Raw genomic sequence first — 12850 nt, 5'->3', positions numbered from 1 at the left:
TTGCGCTCCTCTTTGTGCTTGTGATATCTCCGGCGGTGTACGGGCAGACTACGCACATCGTCGGCGACTCCACCGGTTGGACAGCAGCGTCAACTATGTCAACTAGGCAAGGGGCAAAACTTTACCGCTGAGGACTCCCTTTCGGTATGTTCATCAATGTTCTATTTTCGACATAATTAATTTTCAACTAAATTATTAATATACTAAGTCATGATTAGTATACATGTTTCACTTTTATTCTGATTTCACTTTTTATACATATATTTTCTAGGTCTTATATGTATGAAACTTGGAGCGGTGCTTGCTTGCATTTGATTAGACCAATTGTATTTTGTACTTTGGTGGTCATTTGCAATATCATTTTATATCATTGCAAATTCTAGAATTGTAGTTTTTATCTTACTACTCCATGATTTAATGTTTAAACATTAATTTTTATGTGATTTGTTTCAAAATTTATTATGCTTCAATGTTGATTTGTATAGATTTTTTATTCTCATATAACTGAAATTGTTACTCATATTGTTCATTGTTAATATTGATTCTAATTTTATTTAATTAATTTAAAATTAAAAATTAATATTTTAAAAATATATTAATTTGTGCATAGCACGGCGTGATAATAGCATAGAGATAAAATGGAACTTCCCAATTTATATGTAGCACGACCTCTGTCTTTGTCTACGTTACAATTTGTACTACATCAAAATTTTATCAATGCAACAAATTTTACGATGCGCAAACGAAGAAAAACACCTAACTTACAATGGTCAGTCCGTGTCGATTTTACACTTAGAGCATCCCCATCCATGCTCTTGCCAAATAGTATGGATGTGGGTGCGGACCCACTTTTATTAATATTTTACTCTTTGCTCTTTGGCAAGAGCACAACACCCACATTCATGTTCTTCAGCAACAACATGCTTAAGGGTCCCAACATTCTATTATTCAATTTAAATAAAAAAAAATTCCACAAATGTCATAAAACAGCGGCATGTTCGGATACAAATCCAATTTGAAATTTTGGTGGATGTCTGGAATCAATATATTTATTATGTCATTGCAAAAGAGCATGCAATGTATGTAATTTGTAAATAATTGTAATATATACCTAACAACTCAAGTTTCGTACTAGAGTTGTCATTTGGGTTGGGTCGATGCCCAAGCTGACCCAACCCGGCCCATAAGCAAAGTATTGCGGGCATGGGCTATGCTCACAGGTTAAAAATAGGTTCCGATTGGATCATTTTTCAAACCCAAGCTCAGTCCAAACCTAAAAATTAAATTGAAATAAGGTCAATTTGAATGTAAATTTTTATTTAATAAATTTAATGTAATATTCTATGTAATTCTAAAAATCCAATCAACATATACTCCCTTCCTCCACGAAAAATAGCCTTATTTGTCATTTTGAGATGTACAAAAAAAGTAGTCTCATTTCTAAATTTGGAGAGTTTCTCTCTCATACTTTATCCACTTTTTCTCTCAATCTCTCTTTACTTTACCTACTTTTTCTCATTCTCTCTTACTTCACCAATTTTTCATTAAAAATTATGTCGTCCACAAATGAAACTATTTTTTTTGGACAAAGGGAGTATGAATTATAAATGAAAATATAAAAAATCTTACATAATTTTTTTTAATAAATGTAACTATTTGTTAATTTATAATATCCGATCTAAAAGTTTTTTAAAAAATGTAAAAAAAAATTAAAAATGTATGAAAAAATATTTGTTGCACATTCCAGCAAGCTCGCCTCAGCCCGACCCACTTCACTGATGGTCCAAGGCTGGGCTTGGTCCGAATTTATAGATGGACCCAATTCCAAAATCAGTATAAATCATCGCAACTTAAATTTGGGTAATTATATTTTACAAAGAAGTATACCATCAACCACATTTATTATTCGCGTCTTAGATCGCCACCTAGGTAAGAACTATGGTCCATGCCAGAGACGAAAAACTATGAAATTGGGCTTCTCTCGATCGTTGTCGAGAGAAATAGCAAGAAATTGAAAAGGTCATATTCAATTGGTGAAATAGTAGAATTAAATTTTTTTTATTATGCGTGCATGTGAAATGGTAGTAAAAAAATTCTGATTATGTATGCATGTGAAATAGTAGTAGTAATTAAATATAAAAAATTAGTTTGTGTGCATGTGCAAAAATACTTAAAATGTTAACAAGAACGAAATAGTGATTTAGTGAAAACCTGTGAAATTCTTTTTGAAATATTGTGTGCCTACGCAATAGTAAAATATTCATTTCACTAAAAAAATTGCATTTTTCATGTTGTGTCAACTCACTTTTGTCTTAAATCGAGAGAGAGAGGGAGAGAGAGAGAGCTGAATTGTGATGCTTATGGTGATGAGTGGAGTCAAGGAAGCCGATGACAAAGCCGCAGTTAATTTGGAGCTCCATGATGCAATCGCCGACGCGGTGGTTCCGAAGGAGTTCAAGTGTCCTATATCCAAGAAACTCATGAAAGATCACGCCGTTTTGTCCACCGGAGTGGTTCATTCTCGATTCTCTCTCTCTAACAAAAGTATTTAATTAACTACGATTGTGAAGTTGGAGTCTTGCGAGTGTGTGTGAAAGTATATATGTTCGGTGTTCTTGTTTATGCGTTATGATAATCGTGGCAATATGTCGTGGAATTGCTCTGATTTATGTTCAATTTCCAAGATGAATCAGAATATCATATTCGTCTAGTTGTTCTGTTTTTCTAATGTGATTTTATAATTCCTTTGATTCGTCATTTATTTCTTGGATTCTATTTGAATTTTTCTTGTCAGGTTTTATTAAATTGTTAGGTTTATCGAATGTGGCTTTTTAAAGAATTTGGGATGAATGGCATGCAATGTTTTACCTTAAGAAAACAAAAAATATTTATCTGAAATTGAAAACAAAATTAATGCTTTTGCACTCTGAATCCCTTAATACTCCATTTAATTATCCTAGATAGGAAACCGTGTCTTGCCAATATTAATGTAATAAATTGAAGTTTGCACACACAGTATCGCTTACGTTAAAACACGAACTTGTAGGATTTTATGAATTTTCTTTGGGAAATTGGTCACAAAAATCATGAACTTTCACAAAAATCTTGTATTTTCCATAACCTTTAAAAATGGTCTTAAAAGTCAGTAACTTTCGAACTTAGCGGATTTCCCTCGCTAAAGTTTTACGGCATAAATTTTATCCATGTGGAATACCAAAACACCTACATGTAAATAGTCAGAGTTACATTCCATCTTGTGAGGAAGATAAAATTGATGATGATATTGATGCTCTAAAATTAGTTCCGCCATTCAAGGTAGGCAAAATTTATGCCCGAATCTTTAGTGTGGGAAATCCACACAATTTGAAAAGTTAGTGATTTTTAAGACCACTTTTAAAGGTTGTGTGAAACACCAAATTTTTGTAAAAATTACTGATTTTTCTAACCAATTTCTAATTTTCTTTTGAACTACTTCTTATTTTTAAGTCTAAATATACGAATTTTAGTCTTTTATGCTTTTTCCTTTGAAATTAAATATCATCTACACTGAAATTGGTGTGTGCGTTAGAAATACAACTTTGGCAAAAACATCAATCATTAAAATGACTTCATCATTCAATAATTAATTAAATATATGTGGTTCATATATATTTTGTAATTTCTTTTATGTGATTATATTAAAGGTGGATTGTTAAGAAATTTGTTCATTTGTGATGAATGAGTATCTGTTTATTTATGCATCTTTTGTTTTGCATTTTGTGAATTTGGATATATGCGTTTTTTTATGAATATTTTTTGTGTGTCAAATGTTGTTTTTATGGTAATCGAGTTTGAAATGTTGATCCACTTTGTATTGGCAGACATAAGTCTTACCTCCATTCAAAAGTGGATTGAAGATGGTAATGATAAATGTCCTAAAATTGGGAAAAGGATAAGGTTACAAGCTATACTGATCCCAGACCATGTGCTCAAAAACATGATATACATTTGGTACGAAAATCTTTCACTTGAGCTACACAATATGATCTCAACTACAGGTTCCAAGAGTCTGACTTCCAATATACAAGGGAACGATCTTAGCAGCAAAAACATTGGAAGACCAAAGAGAATTTTTTGAGAGGTTTCGTCGCTTAACAAATGATAATCGTTAATTCTGGAAGCAATTTTTTGAGTCTGTTAGTGTTTATGTGCCAAAGTTATTCGATAGCCTCTATAGAATCATTGTGGCTTCTAGAACCAGCATCTGGCATGATGAATTGCGAGAGAGTCTGATTGTCAGTATCACGAACATAGTCATCCACAATAATATTGTCAAGATGATGGTCATAAACAAGTTTTATCGAATTGAACGTATTGCTGAAGCTATGCATGTTAGGGGGATATAAAGATTCAGACAATAGCCGCCACAACCATAAAGACATTGTTCGCTCTCGACAAAACCAAGGAATGGGTTTGTTAAGTGGATTGTGTATTCCAATCCTAAATATGCGTTATCGAGTACCTCATGGGAATGTTGGAGATAACGGATGCTTTGAGAGTGACAGAGGTCGCCTGCGCGTTACTCAATTTGTGTTCCTTTCCCGGGTGACATAAAGCATGTTGTTGAAAGTGGTATGATTGACCTTCACGAGATATGTTGAGACTCTCGTACCATGTGGAGCCAAATGAGATTACAAGAAAATGTTCATCTTATGTTGTCCTGCCTCGTTGAGGAAGGCACTTAAATTGCCAAAATCAAACTAATGACATTCCTGCGAGTATAGTTGTCAACTGGACTTGGCCGACCCATCATGGACTTCAATGGGTCATTTTTCAAACCTAGGCCCAAAACCACTACAAACCTAGCCAAGGACCAACCCGTCCCGACCCACTTCGGTGATCAATTTGAATGTAAAATAAAATAAATATTAATGTAATATTTCATATAGTTCTAAATTCATTCATAGTTTAGAGTTTGTACAATATTTAGAATTTGCATTTGGTTACATCCCACATTATAAGTAAATATATACTCCCTCCGTCTCAAGATATTAGACTCACTTCTTTGGGCAAAAGAATTTATGAGGTGTTGTTTAGTTGATGTAAGTGGAGTTGGTAGTAAAGTAAATTTTTACCATAAATAGAAATGGGACAAATATGTTGGGACACCCCAAAGTAGTATACGAGTCTAATATCTTGGGACGGAGGGAGTAATATCTTATAAATAGCTTAATTCTCTACGCAACCCAGCCCCCAGCCCATTTCACCGGTGGTCCTAGGCGCTGGGCTTAGTTGGGTCTGAATTTACAAAAAGAAACTCAGCCCAACCCATTCCACTTTGTCGGTGGGCTTGGGTTGTGCTGATATAACACCCCGAGTTTTCGTGCACTTATTTTGGAGCAAAAGAAATAAATAAATTGGACAAGTGACGATTGAATTTATTTTTGTGAAGTTGGATTTAATCTAAGTTAAGGCACTAAGTTATGTATAGTTCTTTTTCTCATGGAATTAAAGTTCAAGGAACTTCAAAGTTATGAACTACAATTGTTGGAAAGAGGAAATACCAAGTAATCAAATAGAGTGCTCTACACCCATTTTTACACAAAAAGAGTTTGCTACATCTTACCTACTCTAAAAGACAAAGTCTAGCTAAAGGTGGTAATGGAATCAAGGAAAATCTTGAGCATGAGGCATCTTCTCTTCCCTTCTCGATTTTGGGACATCCATAAGATGCCAAGTTTCCCCACCTCAAACCTGTGAACTTATTCATCAAAGAGGTAAGACCAATGCTCAATGATTTTTACAAGAATACAAGCTTTGCAAATCTCCCAAAGGGATAATAGAAACAAATGACTAAGAGGTGGTGATCTCATCTCCTTAACTCTCCCCAATGTTTTACACTGATCAGGCAATATGCCTTTTTTGTCATGCTAAAAGGGGAAGGAACTCGTAGCTATAAATAAAAGAACATTCTTCCTAATACTAACACCAAAGGGGTAGTAAAGCTTTTATCTCAAGCCCAAAGGAGGACTCTCTGCAATAACACATATCACATTAGATCAACCAATATTGAGTTATTCAAGGGTTACACAAATTTGACAAGAAGGCTTTTTAGTTCAATTGGAAAAGAGAGATGTTTTGTTAGCTCAAAATAGAAATTGGAGCTCTCCAATACCTTACACCAATTTAGTAGTGAAGCTTTAAGCACAAAACCAAAAGGAGAGAGAATATGTAACTTAATTTAGACACAAAATGTCAAGACTTTTCTCCTATAAAAGCAACCCATCACCACCTCCTTCTTCGCCACTTTTCACTTTCACAATACCGAGAGTTAGTGTGTGTAAATAGTGAGTCAGCAAGGAGAATTCTCTAATCCCACCACCACCAATTCCTTGTCTTCCTAAGAGGCTATCTCCGCAAGTTAAGGGTGGAGTCAGAAAAATTCAAGTTAAGGAGTTTTAAGCAAACGAGGTGGCTTTCTAGTTACTATACAGTTTTTACGAAAAGTATTTTATGAGATTTCTATTTAAGAAATGATGTTACGTGGGCTTTCTATTTAAGAAATGATGTTCCTTGGGCTTTCATAACTAAATATTTTACGAGCTTTCTATTGTGATATATGATTGTGGGCTTTCTTTTAGAATTCAGAAAATAGCTTTGAAGTGATTTCAGTCATTTATGTTCCTAGTGTGTGAAAATATCTTGCAAGTATGCTTACAATTATTTACAAAAAGTGAAAGTGATGTTGTTTATATTATGTGACGTTATGTGTTACTTAACGAGTGCTTATGAACGGTTAGCCTTTGTCGACATTGTGTTCGGCTTTGACCGATAAAAATGAGTTTTGTTTCAAATATGTTTACGAGAAAAATGAAGTTTTGAAAGTTATGTCAAACCATGTTTTGTTTTGAACTTTGCCTATTTGATTGTCTAGCAAGGGCGATGTCCCTACTAGACCAGGAGTTTCGTGAATTCATTCCACCAAGAGTTTTGTGAATTCATTTCACTAGGAGTTAGTTCAGATACGACATATGTTCCAGGAAAATAGATCGGCAGATCGCTTTTGATAAAGGAAAAAAATGATTTAGTGTTCTCGGATCTTTTACTTAAAACCCCGAGTTCACTCAGAAGTGGCTTGACAAAACCATTACTTTTTATTAAAATATTTCGGCACGTGTCCACTGAGTACACCAAGTACTTAGCCCTACATATGTTTTAAAAATGTACAGGTTGAGTGGTGATAATGGCAGGCGGTGTTGAGCACAAACGATGAAGATCCTTCGACATAATAGTACTCCCTCCGTCCATAATAGATGTCACACTTTCCTTTTTAATTAGTCTCATAAAAGATGTCACATTTTCTTTTTTGGAAAAAGTTCTCTCTCACATAAATATAAAAACTATACTTTCTCTCTCTATTTAACACACAAAACAAAACCTCCTAAAATCTCATGTTGTCCCACAAGTGTGACATCTTTTGTGGGACGGGGGGAGTATTTGGATGCGTCATGCCTCCATACACGATGTCATCTACTCTTGACTCTTGCGTTGCAATGTAAAAGTCGAGTTTACATTCTTTGTATCATGCACTCTAGTATATATAAATTCGAGTTATTTCAGTTCGTGTTCAGTTGTGCCACAGTTTTTCCCTTTCTTTCCCCGGTTCTTTCATCCTCCCCTAGTCGCGATCAACTGGGCTTTCTATCCTTAGAAAGTGCGATCGTGACAGCTGAGCCCATGTTGTCCGGCACATGGCGAGCCTGGGTCGGACTAGATCGACCTCGCTCACTCGACAATTCCATTTTCTACCAAAGATATGATCACTTAGTGACATATTGCAGAAATTATCGTTTCAATTATATTCTCAATGTACACGATGTTTGTTTGAGTTTTTTGCATCGTGTTCATGTCTATAACATCATAGCAAATTAGTTCAGCATTTGGGATTTGCAATTAGTTTAGGAATTGTGCACACTTTTTTTGGATAGAAATTAGTTAATACTACTGATTGGGTGCGATGCATAAAACTCGAGCCGACAGGGGCATGGTCGAATAACAATAAAAGGAGTTATGTTCGTACTTAGTTGGCTACTAAATGTTGGTTCTTGACCCCTTTTGTAAGGAGGCACCCCTTCTCCCGAAGTTACGGGGCTATTTTGTCAAGTTCCTTAAAGAAAGTTGTCTCACGCCCCTATGTATTCTCTACCTACCCACATGTGTCAGCTTCGATTATGTGAACCCTTTCGTTTAAAGTTCGACGAAACATGAACCGAAGACGAAACCTTGATGTACCCTAGAAGAATACATATATGTTACCCTGAGACATACTGACAACTGCCGATCAGTTAATGGAACTTAAATTTGGAATTGCCAAAATGGTTGACCTAAGAGTTCATCTATAAACCTATAACTATCATTCAGATCTATAAACCTATTATATCATTTAAGTCCCAACTAAAACATTACAAGTTGGTAATGAAGTTCAATAATGTGGTTGGATGCAAGAAATAATCAACAATTTAGATTGAGTAGGTCAAAAGCACTAGAGGCATTGTCTATGTACCACAATCTTGTATTCTTGTTTTTCTTTAAAAATCATCTTTCTTTTTTTTAAAATTAATAAAAGCCAACGAACTATTCCCCCCTTTCATAAAAATAGTTCTTTTTACCATTTAGATCCATTTCAGAAAATAGCTCCTTTCTATTTTTGGCAATTCTTTTTTCTCTTATAAGGCAGGTAACATTCTCCATTAACAAAACTCCAATCACTTGTTCTTTCTACATTTCTCAACTTTACCAATTTTGCATTAAATCATGTGTCAACCCTAAAGTCTCTATTTTTATGGGAGAGAGAGTATTTTGCAACTAATTTTCACCAACAATCTAATAGTATATTAAATGGCGAATTGTTGTAAAAACTAAAAATCATAAAGTTTACTAAAATTTTGGATTAATCCCGCAATTTTGAAAAATAGTCAATTATTATAATAATTTTAACATTTTTCTCAATTATCCTAATAATTCAAATTTAGGAGTAATTATATATGACGTGGAAGCCAAATACTTTAATTTAGATTTAGGAGTAATTATATATGATATGGAAGCCAAATACTTTAGCATGCTCTTCTATTCTACATTTTTCGACTTAAATTCAATACTCTCTCCATTTTTAAAAAAATAGCAACTCTTTATATTTTAGGAAATCTTTACACTCATGTACATCAATTTATTTACCACTTATACTACTACAATAAACAAATTAATATGAACCCCATGATCCACTAACATTAATTCCATTACTTTTTTCTTTCATTCTCTCTTACTTTACCAATTTTTCTCTTCATCTCTCTTGCTTATCAAATTGTGCATTAAAACTCAGTGTCATTTTAAATTTTCCCTATTTTTAAAAAAGAATGGAAGGAGTAGCTTTTATGAGTAATATACTCATTTGCAAATGAAATCATGGATTTCGGTTTCTACCTCATACACAAATTTCCTCCAAATATAAATATATGAGATAATTATATCAAATTTATAATATAAGTAATTATTTTTAAAACTGTAGGACATACCAAAATTGACTGAATTTATATATTTTGTCTACTTGGCCGATATTAAATCCCCATTGTTAAAAAAAGAAGTGGTATGTTGATAAATTATTACTCCTAATTTCGAATGTGACGAGTAAAAGTTGGTGTGCGATTCATTTCATACTTGTGTTTACTGTACAGTGTAGTAGGTCGCCCACACACCAAATCGTCGAATCATTCATTCATCCGTCGCGATGGTTGCTGCCCTCGTCAAGGCCGCCGTCGCCGATGCCTTTGTCACCTTCATGTGGATTTTCTGCGCCTCCTCCCTCGGCGCTGTCACCTACGTCCTCGCCTCTGCTCTCGGCGTCGCCCCTGGCCTCCCCTCCCTTCTCATCACCACTTTTCTCATCTTCCTCCTCCTCTTCATTTTCGGCTTCCTTGCCGATCTCCTCGGCGGCGCCTCCTTCAATCCCACCGGCACCGCCGCCTTCTACGCCGCCGGCCTCGGCGCTGACTCTCTCATCTCCGCCGCCGTCCGCTTCCCTGCTCAGGTCTGATTGATTAAGATTCTCAATTTTGTGCTTTGCCTTGATAATAACGACATTTAACTTTGACTTGGATAGAAAGCCACATTTCTGATACCGATCCAACAAATTTTGTTGGCTGAATATATGAATAATTGTATATTAACTCCATCCCACCAGTACATGAATAAATTAGATAAATAGTGAGAGAATAAAGTAGGATTGAGTAAGTAAGATTAATACTCAACTGAAATAGGACGACTCAAAAAGGAATACTCCTTCCTTTCCATAGTAGTGGAAGCATTTCTTTGTGGCATGGATATTAAGAAAAAGGAGTGTAATGTGTTAAACAAAAAGATAATAAAGTGGGATTTAAGTAAAAGTAGAGATAATAAAGTAAGAAAGAGGGAAAAGTAAGAGTGGAAAAATGTGTTACTTTTTACTTAAAAAAATGAAATGACTCTGCTACTATGGAACACGCAAAATGGAAAAATGAATCTGCTATTATGGAACGGAGGGAGTATAACTTAGTGCTAATGGGACATGGGAGTAGTTTATTGTTCCATTACTATATCTTCATCTGGGTGTGTGGACAGGCAGCTGGTGCAGTGGGTGGTGCGGTGGCGATTATAGAAGTGATGCCAGTTAAGTACAAGCACATGCTCGGGGGTCCTTCTCTCAAGGTTGACACCAACACCGGAGCAACTGCTGAGGGGGTTTTGACGTTCATAATGACCTTGGCTGTCCTCTTCATCATCTTTAAGGGTCCTAGAAGCGTGATTGTCAAGAACTGGATGCTTGCTATGTCAACTGTGTCTCTTGTAGTTGCAGGTACCACTTATACAGGACCTTCCATGAATCCTGCTAATGTAAGCCATCTCTCTCTCACTTGTTTTTAACAAGTTGTAGTTATCTCGTTCCTTTGTTGTCTTGCATATCGATCAATAGCTTTTTATTCAAAGAACTTAACAGTGAGTCAGAGTAGAGATGATACACAGTCATAGTTCCAAGAGTAAGACAGCGAAATATGTGCTGTTTCTTAGTTTCTTCACTTCAACTCGGAAAGCTTTTCTTGGAGTGATTATCTGGTTCCGGTTTAACTTTTTCATGTTTTGATCATTTTGCTCGTGGGAGATAACATTTCATGCATAACTACATAGCCAAGAAAATACTCGTGGAATATCTATTTTGAGATTTTAGAAAGCGACATCATTGAGGAGGTATAACATTCATAAGAATTTTTTTTATATCAAACATCACCTTCAGAGAAAAAGCAATGCGACCAAGTGACTGCCCTTTCATTTTCGTTAAGACTTCATCACTCGATTGCTGACTTGACAATTGACTTCGTTTCCTGCATTAGTTCAGTTGTTTGTTAGGATTTTATTAATTATTATTATTTGTTAGTTACTTATTGTGTCAATGTGTGTATTAGTAATTCTTAGCGAGAGTAGAGTTTGAGTCTTGTTAATTACTATTAAAAATAGCTCTTCATTGGAAAAGTTATGTGTCTGGAGTTTAGAATGATAGATTATCATAAGGCCTCGTTAGAGGATTAGTCTTGTTCTTATTTCCCTGTCATTCAGTGTTATCAATAATATTCAGTTTACTTTCTGTTCGTGTGTTGTTCTTCCTGTTTGTTCCTGTTCGCTATCTCTGTCAGTTTTCAAGCAATCATCACAATCTTCTCTATCAAACTTTGTAGACCATATGGAAATCATGATGCTTAAGTTTGTCGCTTTAAAATTTTAGTGATATGATTTTGTAAAGTGTATGTGATCCCATTACTAGTGTTGAAAAATTTAATCACCTGAGTTCTCTAGGATATAGAGTAACATTGATGGTGATTGTATATGTTAATCTTGTGCACCTCAATATAGTCATATATGACTTTCTTCTCTATAGGATGCAATAGTTCTGGTTCAAAACAGTCTATTTGTGAATATATGCTCAATATGCCATATTCAAGTTGTTTCAGTCCATCCCTTTACTCATTTAATGTGTTATTCTGCTGATTCTCTTACTAAAACGAAAGTGAAAACAAAAATCAGCACAGCATCTGGTTCTCTGATAAAATTATACTGTTAGGAATGGATTTCTGTGTGAAGTTTTGGAATTCTGTGCGACAAGCAACATAAATAATGGTTGCAGCTTGTTTTGACATGTCACATAATTTTTTTTTTTTTAATGTAATAATGGTGTGTTTTTGTACGTCTTCATTGGTAGGTTTAATTTGCTGTATAGAACAAATGATATGAATTGTTCATCCCTTGCTTATGATGGTGTGTTTTTGGTTTGAAACAAGTATGGTTTGACTGTGCAGGCATTTGGGTGGGCTTATGTAAACAACGCGCACAATACTTGGGAGCATTTCCTTGTGTATTGGATCAGTCCCTTCGTCGGATCAATACTGGCCGCCTGGGTTTTCCGTTTTCTATGTCCTCCACCACCGCCCCCAAAGCAGAAGAAAGCTTGAAAGGGCTATTCTATTAGGAACACATTTTAATTCACTTTACGTAGGCCATTCAGTTCATGGATGGAGAACTCATATCCAGTCAAATAAATTTGTAGTTGCAAGATATGGATTGAATATGTTCATGAAAATTTAAAGAAAGAAAGGTATTGGGTTTATGGTTGCTTTCCACTCTCTCTCGAGACATTTGTCGAAAAACACGTGTCTAAAGACATCCAGTCAGATAGAAAAAATGAAATGAATTGTACATACTTCAACAGTTTAAGTCTCATATTATAATATGATCTCTAATATATCTGTAGTTCCAAAAAAACATGTTAGATCCACAGATCTTGGATGCT

At 35.0% G+C, this 12850-nt stretch overlaps 1 protein-coding gene across 1 annotated transcript; it reads left to right on the top strand.

The window, feature by feature from the left end:
- Positions 1-9648: 9648 nt before the first annotated feature.
- LOC125186616 (aquaporin SIP1-1-like) lies at positions 9649-12667 on the top strand. Its single transcript, XM_048083019.2, has 3 exons — positions 9649-10063; positions 10633-10905; positions 12360-12667. Exons 1-3 carry the CDS (start codon positions 9764-9766, stop codon positions 12510-12512), a joined length of 726 nt encoding a protein of 241 aa, XP_047938976.1. The 5' UTR covers positions 9649-9763; the 3' UTR covers positions 12513-12667.
- The last annotated feature ends 183 nt before the right edge of the window (positions 12668-12850 follow it).

This window comes from Salvia hispanica, chromosome 5 (genome assembly GCF_029641045.1).
Source record: "Salvia hispanica isolate PSC_SH4W2 chromosome 5, Shi_PSC_v1, whole genome shotgun sequence".
Taxonomy (NCBI): domain Eukaryota; kingdom Viridiplantae; phylum Streptophyta; class Magnoliopsida; order Lamiales; family Lamiaceae; genus Salvia; species Salvia hispanica.
This window is presented reverse-complemented; position numbering and strand designations above follow the sequence as displayed.